At 40.9% G+C, this 12,868-nt stretch overlaps 2 protein-coding genes across 2 annotated transcripts; both read left to right on the top strand.

Annotated features, from left to right (window-relative positions):
• The first annotated feature begins 6,071 nt into the window (after window positions 1-6,071).
• Window positions 6,072-7,821, top strand: LOC119741361. Its single transcript, XM_038217112.1, has 2 exons — window positions 6,072-6,633; window positions 7,229-7,821. Exons 1-2 carry the CDS (start codon window positions 6,072-6,074, stop codon window positions 7,819-7,821), a joined length of 1,155 nt encoding a protein of 384 aa, XP_038073040.1.
• A 211-nt stretch (window positions 7,822-8,032) lies between these two features.
• Window positions 8,033-9,835, top strand: LOC119741360. Its single transcript, XM_038217111.1, has one exon. The coding sequence runs from the start codon at window positions 8,033-8,035 to the stop codon at window positions 9,833-9,835; it is 1,803 nt and encodes a 600-aa protein (XP_038073039.1).
• Window positions 9,836-12,868: the final 3,033 nt, after the last annotated feature.

The following is a 12,868-nucleotide window of genomic DNA, read 5'->3' as shown; positions in this document are numbered from 1 at the left end:
GCAGTGCAATCTTCTTTCTGACGAAGATGTACGCTTTGGTCAAGCAGTGCAAACTTCTTCATCTGTTCACTATGATTGTGATTCGTTGAGCAAGGCTCATTTTCCCAGCTCCAGCAAAGTGACTTCCAATTGCAGAATAGGAAACTGTCTTTCCATCTATTCGGCCGTCTCTGGAGTAAACAAGTTGCTCCTCTTTCAGGCCTTTTGCCAACTCTCTGACGGATAAGACGGATAAGATTTTTTTCGACATGATCGTCGATTTTCCTGCCGGAGTTGTCTGTTTTCCTGTTCAAGCCTTCCTGCTACTGCCGAGGGTAGATCCATTTCTGGTGGTAGACTGTATGCATGCTCTATCGCTGATGTTTGATTTGCCGACACAGCCATGCACTGAAGCAATATCTTCGACGGGGGCTTGGGTCGGTTCTTTCCTTGCCGTTGGCAGCTTTTCTCTCTCGTGCTGAAGTCCATACACGAGACTGTAGTCTTTCTACGAAATCAAACAAATTAAGCACATGATAGGCCTTTAAATACATGTCAGTAATTATCGATAGCCTATCCTGGCCCCAAGGCTCATTGTAATACTTACAGGCTTCAAATGAGTCGGGTAGTCTTCAAAGATTGACGGTGCGGCATCGACACGCAGACGTGTCCCCCCCCCCCATTTCACCCTGAAGCACTCTGCAGGGAAATGGTCGCTGCAAAGACGATCGTGCTTTGTTGGATTCCATTTGTAGTGTTGCGCATGCCTACGTGAGGTTGTGAACGTTCAACCAATAAAACGGTAAGAGGCACTGGATTTTTAGGAGTCCACATTTTATTTGACACTGAAAAGTGTTTACGACCAGCTAGCCATGTCTTTATCATCCGTTTAAGACCGGCCACGTGACGGGCTCTCGACCAATAGGAATAGCTAAACTGTCTGAGGTATTTATGAATGACAAAATATTGATGTTGCATAACAGTGTGCTATCTTCAGAAATACACTCTGCTGCTAGAATCAGTCTATAACATGACATATGGTAAGCATGCAATACCAAAATGCCGAAACAGCCATGTGTTTGTCCGCAAACATGAATCTAGTTTACATCCTTTTCATTCCTTACTAAACTTACCTGTTTCGCCAGTTTGTACCTAATACTGCCGTATTTTAGGGAGGTGTTGGGTTTCTTATCAAATGTTTGTCTTTTATGTTGGTACCGGTAGTAGTTTTCTTTCACTTTTAGTTTTAAGCAAATTAATATAGGAAAGGTTTGTATGTTTATATACTGTTTTCTGTGACCACTATTTGTGGTGCTATTTTTGCGTTCAGTTTGTAAAATCTGAATTATCATTCAATATTGGTGGACTCAGTTGTGCAGTGATTCAGGGTAAACAACAGTAAGTTATTTATTTTTTTTCCACATCTTAACAAAACACTCCTGAACCTAATCGATTTAAGGAATTTCTGCATTAAGTTGTTTTGTGTCACCAGTTATTCAGAACGTTGAAATTGTGCAGTGCATTTATTTGCGTGCTCCTCATAAGCTTAGGTGCGATTTTCAAAGAATTAAGGACTAGAATTCTTCCCAAATATTTGTGTAATCCTATTTTTTTCCGAACATTTTTTTGCACAGTTTTGTGATCTTGAATGTGGGTCTGCAAAAGTTGAGTTGTGTCTTAATTTTTTGGGCAGCTTGGCATTTGGGTAAAGATAATCTCTTGATTCAACATGTATTACCCCCCCCCCCCCCAAAAGCAGATGCGCATGCGTTGTACGGCTTCCTGCAGACGACGAACTTTCTATGTAGCAGACGACGGCCCGGCAATGTAGAATAACTAAAATTGGAAGTCATAAAATGTAACGCATTGTTACATTGTATGACTTGAAATGCATTGATCGGTTTATTTTGTAAAAAAATGTAATTTAAAATGGAATGGTGTTCAATAGTTAATATTATCCATTTTAAAAATATTTCTCTTAGTTATGCATTTATTTATCAAATAACATTTCAGGAAACATTTAATTAACATTTAAATGTACAATATTGAAATTCATTACAGTAAAACTACAAATCACAACAAAGGAAATGGACAAACTGACAAACTACAAGGGGCAAAGATACAAGAAACTTAGATAAAAGAAATAATTAACTGTACAATATGCAGGCCTGGAGGATTGCCTACAAAGCTAATCAAAATAAAATAAAAAGTAGCTTATCCAGAGGCTCTCCAACTACAACAGTACACTTTTTACACAAAATACAAAATAAGATTCATTACATTCCCATTATCAAACTGAACACTCGGAATGGGAGCCAAACTAGCTCAACATTTTTAACTTTCACACAATATGCTGAACTTGCAAGTTTAAAACCCAGACTACAGGCTTAGTTCATCGACTATACACATGCATTTGTATACCTTGTTGTTGGGAAAATTGCAATATGAAGTAAATTCGACTAGTATTCTTTTTTAAAGATTAGTTGAATACTACAAATGAAACCTTATAAATAGGTCATTTCTCATCGACATTTTCCAGAATTTGAAGCTTCTGATAAGTGAAATAGCTCTCAAAATTTCATTTACTGTATTAATATGCAATACTCCATGCGCACTTTTATAAAACAATTTTTAAACGAAACAATTTAGGAAAAATTGACCTTCACAGGCGCGCAAAAAAATAAGTTCAATTTACAGCTAGCAGCCATATTTTGCGCATGCGCCCAAGCTATATCACCCATGAAGAGAGGCGTCTCTACCACATAGCTGCACAACCGACCGATCATAACATATAGGCCTAAGCATCTTTTTTTTACTAAAGTTCTTACTAAAACCTTTAGTAGTAATTTTTCCAGTTGACGTCCCGAAGGCGTAGACAAATCGATGACAACCAAAAATCTGTATGTCGATCAAAATTTGTCAACGCCTTGTCGTCTTTTTACGAAAGCCCATTAGCGCCACTGCAAGTATATATGTTGCGGATTATTTAATTCGTTATAACGGATTATTAATTCGTTATTATGGATTATTTAATTCGTTATTTCGGATTACTAATTCGTTATAAAGGATTATTAATTCGTTAATACGGATTATTTAATTCGTTATAGCGGATTACTAATTCGTTATTACAGATTATTAATTCGTTATTACGGATTATTAATTTGTTATTACGGATTATTTAATTCGTTATTACGGATTATAAATTCGTAATTACGGATTATTAATCCGTTATTACGGATTACTAATTCGTATAAACGAATTATTAATTCGTTATTACGGATTATTTAATTCGTTATTACGGATTATGTAATTCGTTATTACGGATTGTTAATTCGTTATTACGATTTACTCATACGTTCTGAATCATTTATACTCGGCAAGTATGGCACAGGAGTGCGAGCGTTTCATTCGGTGCCGGTGTGAAGCAAACGTTGTATGCAAAGATATACATAGTTCCCTGATCACGTGCTCTCCACGTGTGAGAACATCAGACTTAATCTGTAATAACAAAATTGGTCAACGCCTTGTCGTCTTTTTAAGAAAGCCCATAAGCGCCACTGCAAGTATATATGTTGCGGACTATTTAATTCGTTATTACGGATTATTAATTCGTTATTACGGATTATTTAATTCGTTATTACGGATTACTAATTCGTTATTACGGATTATTTAATTCGTTATTACGGATTATTAATTCGTTATTACGGATTATTTAATTCATTATTACGGATTATTTAATTCGTTATTACGGATTATTAATTCGTTATTACAGATTATTTAATTCGTTATGACGGATTATTAATTCGTTATTACGAATTACTCATACGTTAGTATACTCGGCAAGTATGGCACAGGAGTGTGAGAGTTTCATTCGGTGCCGGTGTAAAGCAAATGTTGTAAGCAAAGATAGCGCCGCCTAGCGGCGCTATATACATAGTCCCCTGATCACGTGCTCTCCACGTTTGAGAACATCAGACTTAATCCGTAATAACGAATTAATAATCCGTAATAACGAAAAACAAATCCGTAATAACGAATTAATAACCCGTAACAACGAATTAATAATCCGTAATAACGAATTACATAATCTGTAACATATATACTTGCAGTGGCGCTAATGGGCTTTCGTATCTTTTCATTCTGATCATTAAAAAGTATGTGTTTATGCATAGATGGTTTATGCGTAGAGGGGCCGAATTTGTTATGTTTCTACCATGAAGAGAAGTATATGTCAGGGTTATAGCTGCTAGAGGAATCTGAGTCACTCCTGTCTATCATCCACCTGATATGAAGACTATACCCCAGTCTGGACTGTTGAGATTTAATTTGGATAATATCCAAAAGCGACCCTGTGCTGCCTCAATGCAAACACAGACACAAACCCCATGTGAAGGGTGTCTATGAAAACATATTATTATAAATTCATCATTTTTTGCGTGACACCATTTTAAAGTTGAGGTCATAACGACATATATAATAGAACTTTGAATCCATTTGCCAAGTGACTTAGGACGTACTTGATCAACATACTCATTTTGAAATGACGTGAATGACGTAATCATGGGAATTCTTGCTATTTTTTCATATTTTAATTTTGAACTAATTAATTACTTATTTAAAGAGCGATTGATGAGAATATCACAATTCTTTTCTTAATAAATTTGGCAACATTAAGAGATGGGCAATGTATAACAAACTATGACGTACTATCTGTATAGCTACCGATGCATTCTCGCTGTATATACTGATACATATGGACTATCATTTCGTTCTTAATTAATTACTTATGAACATATAGTCATCATTATTTTTGGTTCTAACTTTAGATTATGAAGTTTATAATCTGGAACACATTAAATTCATGAACGGACATGATTCTAGTTATCGGCATGAAAATATCCTTCAAAAAACATAATGTGCAAAGGCGACTTGATCATGACGTGGATGGACCCTAGGCAGATTATGATACACTGGTACCAAACGTTTATTCATAACTGCCGTATTGTGGCCGTATGGTAGTAAACAATGGATATATGCATCGGCGGCGGAACGGTTTTCAAACTTGGGAGGGGGGGGGGGATCACCAAAAAGGGGCTCTTGCTTCATCCGTGCTGAAATGTCGAAACGTTTTTTTGCACCGGACACTTGGCCTCTGTGAAATCAACTAGTGGGGGAGGGGGGTACCATTATGCAAACTACGCATTATATGCCCATTTTCAGGGCGCATGGTAAGGGATTTGTGGCTTGGTTTTCATGTTCCTCCTTCATATCAGAAATCTTTATATCATTTTGGAAAATGGTTACTGAAAACAAATTATCCGAAATTTTAGGGCCAGTTTTGTTTTCATCGCGAGGGGGCACATTTATGCTCGAAAGGGCAAATTTTAGTCAGCACTTGGCTAAATCTGAGGGGAAGTGACCCCCCCCCCCCCGGTTCCACCGCCCCTGGCTATATCGTAAACGGTGCAGCCCATGGCGCCACTGTCGAGGTTTATTAGCTATTTGGATATATCGTTGAAACAGTTATAGAGCCCTCTGTTGACGTAAAGATTTGTTGTCGTTATAACAAATGATAGGAGAGCGAAGGACTAAAGTTTTTTCAACCTTTTTGACACCTTTTGGCATCTTTTTGGCTTGAGTTTATGGATATTTTTGTGCGTTTTGGAGCTATTGGGATATAAGAGAAGCTTCTCATGAACTGTAAGAATAACACAGTAGGCATTTAAAGGCAATATTGAAGAAAATAGAACTGATCGAGGGCCTTGAATTGAACAGTGTGTGAACTTGTGTTTATTCTTTGGATAACGATTGAAGCGTTGGAAACTTTAATAGGCCTGGTCCTGTCTGCCAAATAAACGTGAAAACTTGGGGCTTTAAAGTGAACTTTAGAAGGGCCCATCAATAGGCACGCACATTAGTTGAAAAAACTAAACTGTCCAGTTTACGGGAGGAATACTGTTCCATAGACTGAGTTACAAGTATACACAGAACTTAGAATAGAACTGAGTACAGAGTAGGCCTATATACCCTGCATAAATTGCCAGAATGGATGAACTGGTTAAGGATCAAGTCATGTTGTCCACGGTTGACCCATGGTTACCGACACCGGTGCCTTAACATCCTTTCTTCAGCAACAGGGGGAATCAATGAAACAGCAAAACCAGCTGATGAAGATGTTGGTTGAGTGTCACATGAGATCATCCCTCCCACAAAGACAGATACAGCCATTCAGTGGAAACCCGCTTGATTACCATGCATTTGTGAGGGCCTTCGAGCACACCATTGAATCCAAGAACAACAATGACAAGGACAAACTGTACTTTTTGGAGCAGTACACCAGGGGCGAAGCGATTGCCATTGTAAAAAGCTGCATGTATGGTGAAGACTCGGCAGACGCTCTCGCCAAAGCCGAACTTCTGCTGAAGAAGAAATTCGGCGACAAGCATCGTATCATTGACAACATGGTGGCAAAGGCAGTTGGCTGGCCGGACATCAAGCCAGAGGATAAAGATGAGCTCCATCGCTATTCAGTGTTCATCACAGAGCTGTACAACTTAGCCAAGGATCTCAGCATGGAGCAGGAGATCAATCATTCACAGAACATTCGGATGATCACAGCAAAGTTGCCATACAAGCTGAGAGATAGGTGGAGGAGTAAGGCTGATGATATCCAAGAAGAGAAGAAAAGAAAATGTTGTGTTTGATGATGTCGTCACCTTCGTTAATAAACAGGCACGCATCGCATGCAACCCAATCTATGGAGACATAACCAAGGCAATCGACCGGGCAAAAGGAAACAGTAAGCCAAGCCCAAGAGCAACAAAGTTTCCAGCCAAGACCAGTTTCAGCACAACTGTGAGTGGTGAATCACAACAAACTGGAAGCAGTGGATCCTGCATTTATTGCAGTGATGCTAGCCATTGCATAGAAAACTGTGCAGTGCTGGCCAGCAAGCCACATGAAGAGAGAATTGAGTTCTGCCGTGCCAAGGGGCTTTGCTTTGGGTGCATGCGTGCATCATTACATCTTGCAAGACACTGTAAGAAAAGACAGAAGTGCAGTATTTGTCGACGGTGGCATCCTACAGTGCTACACAGAGAATGGAAAAGCCCCCAGCAGCCTGATGCTACACCAGTCAGTGCCGTCGATGGAAAGCAAACTCGGCTTAATGAATGGACGGAGGTAAAGGACAATGTTAAATGCGGTTTAACAAACTCCGTCAATGTGTGTCCCACTGAATCACTCCCAGGGGTGGTTCCAGTCATCCTGAGGTCAAGAATGACAGGAATGCAGACCAAAATCTATGCATTCTTGGACTCCGGCAGTAATGCAGTCTTCTGTGCTGATGCAGTAGTGACCAAGCTCGGTGAGAAAGGAAAGGCAGTCAACATACAAGTACAAACTTTGACGGACGAGAAGGTGGTGAAGGGTCGTGTGTTGTCGGATCTTGAGATAATGGACCTAAAGAGCCAAACAGTCATCAGTCTTCCAGAAGTCTACACCCAGACACAAATCCCGGTAGTCAGAGAAGACATCCTCACCAAAGATGACTTGAAGGAATGGCAGTACTTGGACAGAGTTGAGCTGCCAAATGTTGATGCAGAGGTGGGGCTGTTGATTGGAAACAATGTCCCCAAGGCGATGGAACCACTTGAAATCATAAACAGCAAGGACGGTGGCCCCTTTGCTTGCCGATCAGTCCTTGGTTGGCAGGTTTATGGGTCAAAGAGAAATCAAGGTCAACAGAGAATCATCTCCCATAAAGTAACAGTGAAAGCCAAAGCAGACATTGATGATCAGCTGGAGAAGCTTTTAATCATGACTTCAATGAGAGGATCATAGAAGACAAGCCAGAGAAGTCCAGACAGGATTTACTCTTCACCCAGAAGGTGGAGAACTCCATCAGAATGGTTGGCGACCATTTCGAGATTGCACTCCCACTGAAGCAGACAGAAGTTAGAATGCCGAACAACAGACCACAAGCAGAACAGAGAACGGCCCATCTGCAAAGTTCCAGAGACAACCAGAATTCCAGAAGGAATATACAGGCTACATGGAGTCCATGCTTAGCAAGGGTTACATGGAGAAAGTTCCGGATGGAGAGGCAAGAAGGGATGACGGCAGATTATGGTATCTTCCTCATCATGGTGTCATGCATCCACAGAAAAACAAGATAAGGGTGGTGTATGACTGCACAGCCGACTACAGAGGTGTCTCCCTTAATAAACAGTTGTTACAGGGGCCGGATCTGACAAACAGCCTAATTGGTGTGTTGACTAGGTTCAGGCAGGATCAGGTTGCCCTCATGTCTGACATTGAAGGCATGTTTTCCCAAGACTTGGTGCCCAGAGACGACAGAGATCTGCTGAGATTGTTATGGTGGGACAATGATGACATCAAGAAACCCTTGACAGAGTACCGCATGAAAGTACATGTCTTTGGTGCGGTCTCTTCTCCTTCATGTGCGAACTACGCTTTGAAGAAGACAGCAGGTGATCATGCAGGAAGTGAAGAAATTGCGCACATCATCCATCGCAATTTCTATGTCGATGATTGTTTGTGCTCAACCCCGACAGTGTCAAAGGCAGTCCAGCTTGTCAAAGGTTTGACTGAAACATGCAGCAAGGGAGGATTCCACCTCACAAAGTGGGTGAGCAACAAAAAGGAAGTCCAAGAGATCATCCCTAAAGATGAAAGAGGCAGAAACTGGAAAGACTTGAACATCGATGGTGAGAAGTTGCCCGTTGAGAGAGCGCTTGGCATGATGTGGTCCATTGAAGATGATGAGTTTGGATACAAAATTGAAATGAGAGATAGACCACCGACAAGAAGAGGTATTTTATCTACCGTCAGCTCTGTCTTCGACCCCTTGGGATGTGTCTCAGCAGTTGTGCTTCCAGCCAAGCAATTACTGCAAGCCGCATGTCGGATGAAGTTAGGATGGGATGAAGAAATTCCACCAGATCTGAGTAAGAAATGGCAGAATTGGCAGTTGGAACTCCCAAGACTGGCGGAGTTCAAGATGGCAAGATGCCTGAAGCCAGATGGACTTGAAGAACCAAAGTCAGTCACCTTGCACCACTTTGCTGATGCCAGTGAGCTGTGCTATGGCACCATATCTTTCCTGAGATTGGTGAATGATGGAGGCGAAGTCAAGTGTTCATTCCTGATGAGTAAATCACGGGTCGCCCCACTCAAGCAGGTGACAATTCCAAGAATGGAGCTAACAGCAGCGACAGTAGCAGTGAGAGTTGACCATATGATCAGGAAGGATCTGGAGATCGAAGTAGATGACACCTTCTTCTGGACCAATAGCATGTCTGTGCTACGATATATCAACAGTAGAACAAGCAGATTTAAGACATTCGTCGCCAAAAGGTTGGCAATTATCCTTGACGGCTCATGTCCAACGCAGTGGCGTCACATCGAATCAGCACTCAATCCTGCTGATGTGTGTTCAAGGGGAAGGAGAGTTGAGCAATTCCTTCAGATGGATGACTGGAAGAATGGCCCAGGGTTCTTACTTCAGCCAGAAGATGAGTGGCCCACAACAACAGAGCTCGGTGCAGTTGAAGTGGCAGAAGACTTGGAGGTTAAGAAGAATGTTCTTGCCTGCACCATCAAGCCAAGTGAGATGGAGAAACAGGGCATCGATCGAAAAATCGAGTACTACTCAGACTGGGTCCGACTGAAGAAGGCAGTTTGCTGGTTGCTAAGATTCAGAAGATGGTTGAAAGGCCAGCCCGAGTCCCAGAAAGCTGAACAAACTCTGCAGGGTGTACTAACTCTGGAAGAACTACAAGCAGCAGAGAAAAAAAATGTTGCAGGATGTTCAAAGCCAAGCATATGCAGATGAGATCAGAGCCCTTGCCCAGAGTACAGAAGATGATGGAGGGAGCAGACAAAAGATCAAAGGAGTGAAGAAAACCAGTTCCATCCACAGAGTTGACCGAGTCATAAATGGTGAGCTGTTAAGAGTTGGAGGAAGATTGAGCAGGGCCTCACTGCCAGTTGATGCTAAACACCCCATCATCCGTCCCACGTGTCAACCTTGATCAAAACACGCATTTATGAGACATCCGGACATAGTGGAAGGAACCATGTTCTTGCAAGTCTTCAACAGAAATATTGGATATCTGGTGCCAACTCCGCAATCAAAAAAAAAATTGGCAAATGTGTGATGTGCAGACGGTATAGAGGCAAAGTCATGGAGCAGAAGATGGCTGACCTCCCAGCAGACAGGATCAAAACTGATGAGCCCCCCCTTCACCAAAGTAGGAATGGACTACTTTGGGCCACTAGAGGTGCAAAGAGGTCGCAGTGTGCTATTTAAAGCGGTATGGTGTGATTTTCACCTGTCTAGCTTCACGAGCTGTGCACATCGAGAAGGCTGACTCCCTAGACACGGACTCATGCGTTGACGCTATGCGGCGATTCATTGCTCGCCGGGGAAATGTGACCTAGATGAGATCGGACAATGGCACCAATCTTGTGGGTGCTGAAATAGAACTTAGAACAGAAATCAACAAGTGGAACCAGGCTCAACTGAACAACGCATTGCTGCAGAGGAACATTCAGTGGACCTTCAATCCACCTGGACGGTCCCATCACGGTGGTGTATAAGAAAGGCAGATAAGAACTGTGAGAAAACTGCTTTTCTCCCTGATGAAGCAGCAGACATTGACTGATGAGAGCTTGCACACTCCACAGAAGTTTAAAAATATATGTGACCCAGACATCAGTACATTTAAGGATAATAAACGGTCAAAATTCATATAAAACACACGAAGCATGTTCAAAAGCCATCTCTGGGTTAAGAAAACTAGGTTGGAAATTATGTAAAACGTAACTCGCCAATTTTGTCAAAAATCCAGAGCAAAATTCTAAAGAGGGCGCTACTTATGCATAGCCCCCTCTTGCGACAATTTCTGCATTCATATTTTTTTACACGTCCATACGGCTTATTACCGGCGCGGTATTGACACATTTTTTTTCTCGTTAATTTTTGTTTTACTGGATGAGATAAAGATTATACCAGGTTGCAAATTTACGGTTCTAAGGTAGTGATTTTGTGGTATTATTTTACATTATGTGTTGGTTTGTGACCCAAAATACTACTTAAATAGTAATCAATTTTCCCCAAGATATTTCTACCGTCCTTAAAAAGCCTTTCATAATAAAATGCTGAATGTAGTAATCAGTTGTTGAGTAATAGATTGATTCAATCTTCGTGAATTGAATGGAATACCTGCTGGTACTATTTGTGACTTATTGAAGGAGAAATTAAACAGGTCATCTTCGGTGTTCACTCTTTGGACAGGAAACTTGCGGAGTACTGGATCTGCTTTTAACCAAAGACGATGAAATACGTCACTTAGATTGTCCTCTTGTGTGGTTTTCCTGGATAGCTGTTCCCTGTACTTCCGAATGTTTTTGTGTGTGTTATTTTCAAGCGCCTCTTCGGAAAGTGTTCCCAGGCCATGGCTTTTGTTCGCTGCGACCAACTCGCACTATGTGCGAGAAGCTGGTGCACTGAGCACGTAAATCTGAAGCTTGGAAACTTCTCTAGGAGCATCCTGCTTGTGTCTTTGCAAAGCGTGACAAATTCTGTAGATGAACCCAGACGGAGAATTATCGACATATTCGACACGATCTGTGAAAGTTTTGCTCTGTCTTGACCTCTTTCCGGTACACATTCCATCAGGACAAAAAGGAATGGACGGCCGTCGATGTCAACAAAAATATTCTAAGAAATATTAAGATCTCTATTTTCAATTAATCCTGAAGAAGTCTAGTTTAAATCACAATGACAGCTCCGGTCTGGAGTTGGTTGCAGAGTCCTTGAATATCGGGTTTCCCTGGGTCGGGAAAACACGTCTGGTTGGCTGAGATGGTCTTTACTTTTCCCCTGTGTTTTCCTTTGCCCGAAAAATAAATTGCAACCCGTGTCGATTGTCCAAGAAAAAAAAATCGAAAACCACGTTTCTCTGTCATTGTTTTTGCGAAATTTTCTTAAATAACCTACCCTACAATCCATGCAATCGATAGTAAATATGCGTACTTTATTGTAAATGCACGAAATACTTCGCTTTCGTCGCAAAAGTCTCCTCTCTGTATGCAAACACGACGCGATGCGGACGTACAAACTAACTGGGAAGTATTGCTCGATTTTGCTGACCATGCGTATCAACAGAGGGCGCTATTTCGCGCACGAGGCGATATTTCTTTCGAATTTCTGTCGAAAACACCGTTCCGAAATTCGTCTTGTACGGCCAAAAGGAACATTTCCGATAATTTTCCGCGATTTAATATTGACAAGGAATGTTTAGTCATTCAAAATATTACCAATTTATGACATTTTACGGTGGGTACTAGAAGGTACTCTTCAAAATGTGCGATCGTAAATGTATGAAAATATTACATTTTGTTCCATTTTAGTCGATTTTTTCAATGTTTTGTTTCAGTGTCATCCAATAATTGGTCCATATCATACTATACACCATTCGAATGGGTATGAGATGGGTAATATTAAAAGCAATATTAAAATTGAAAAGGAGCCTTTATATGCTTTGGCAAACACATTATATTTAAACAAGATATGAATCCTTTATTTCATTTAACTCACACATCAATGTACATAACAATTGTTATATCTCTAAAACAGTGCATTAAATTTGAAAATAGTTTTTTTTATACTAAAAACTTGATTTTCAGACTCCAATCGAAGGTTTTTTTTACTAAAATTAAAAAAAAAATTGGACCCGATGTCTGGGTCTTAAACCAGGGTGCTACTGTGCGAGGTAGAGAGTATCATCAACAGCAGACCCTTGACCAGGGTATCTGATTACGTGAATGACCTGGAAGCATTGACCCCACATCATTTTCTTCG

The sequence above is a fragment of the Patiria miniata genome, unplaced genomic scaffold (genome assembly GCF_015706575.1).
Source record: "Patiria miniata isolate m_02_andy unplaced genomic scaffold, ASM1570657v1 HiC_scaffold_5, whole genome shotgun sequence".
Lineage (NCBI taxonomy): Eukaryota > Metazoa > Echinodermata > Asteroidea > Valvatida > Asterinidae > Patiria > Patiria miniata.
Note: the sequence above shows the minus strand (reverse complement) of the source record. Positions and strands in the feature narration are given on the sequence as shown.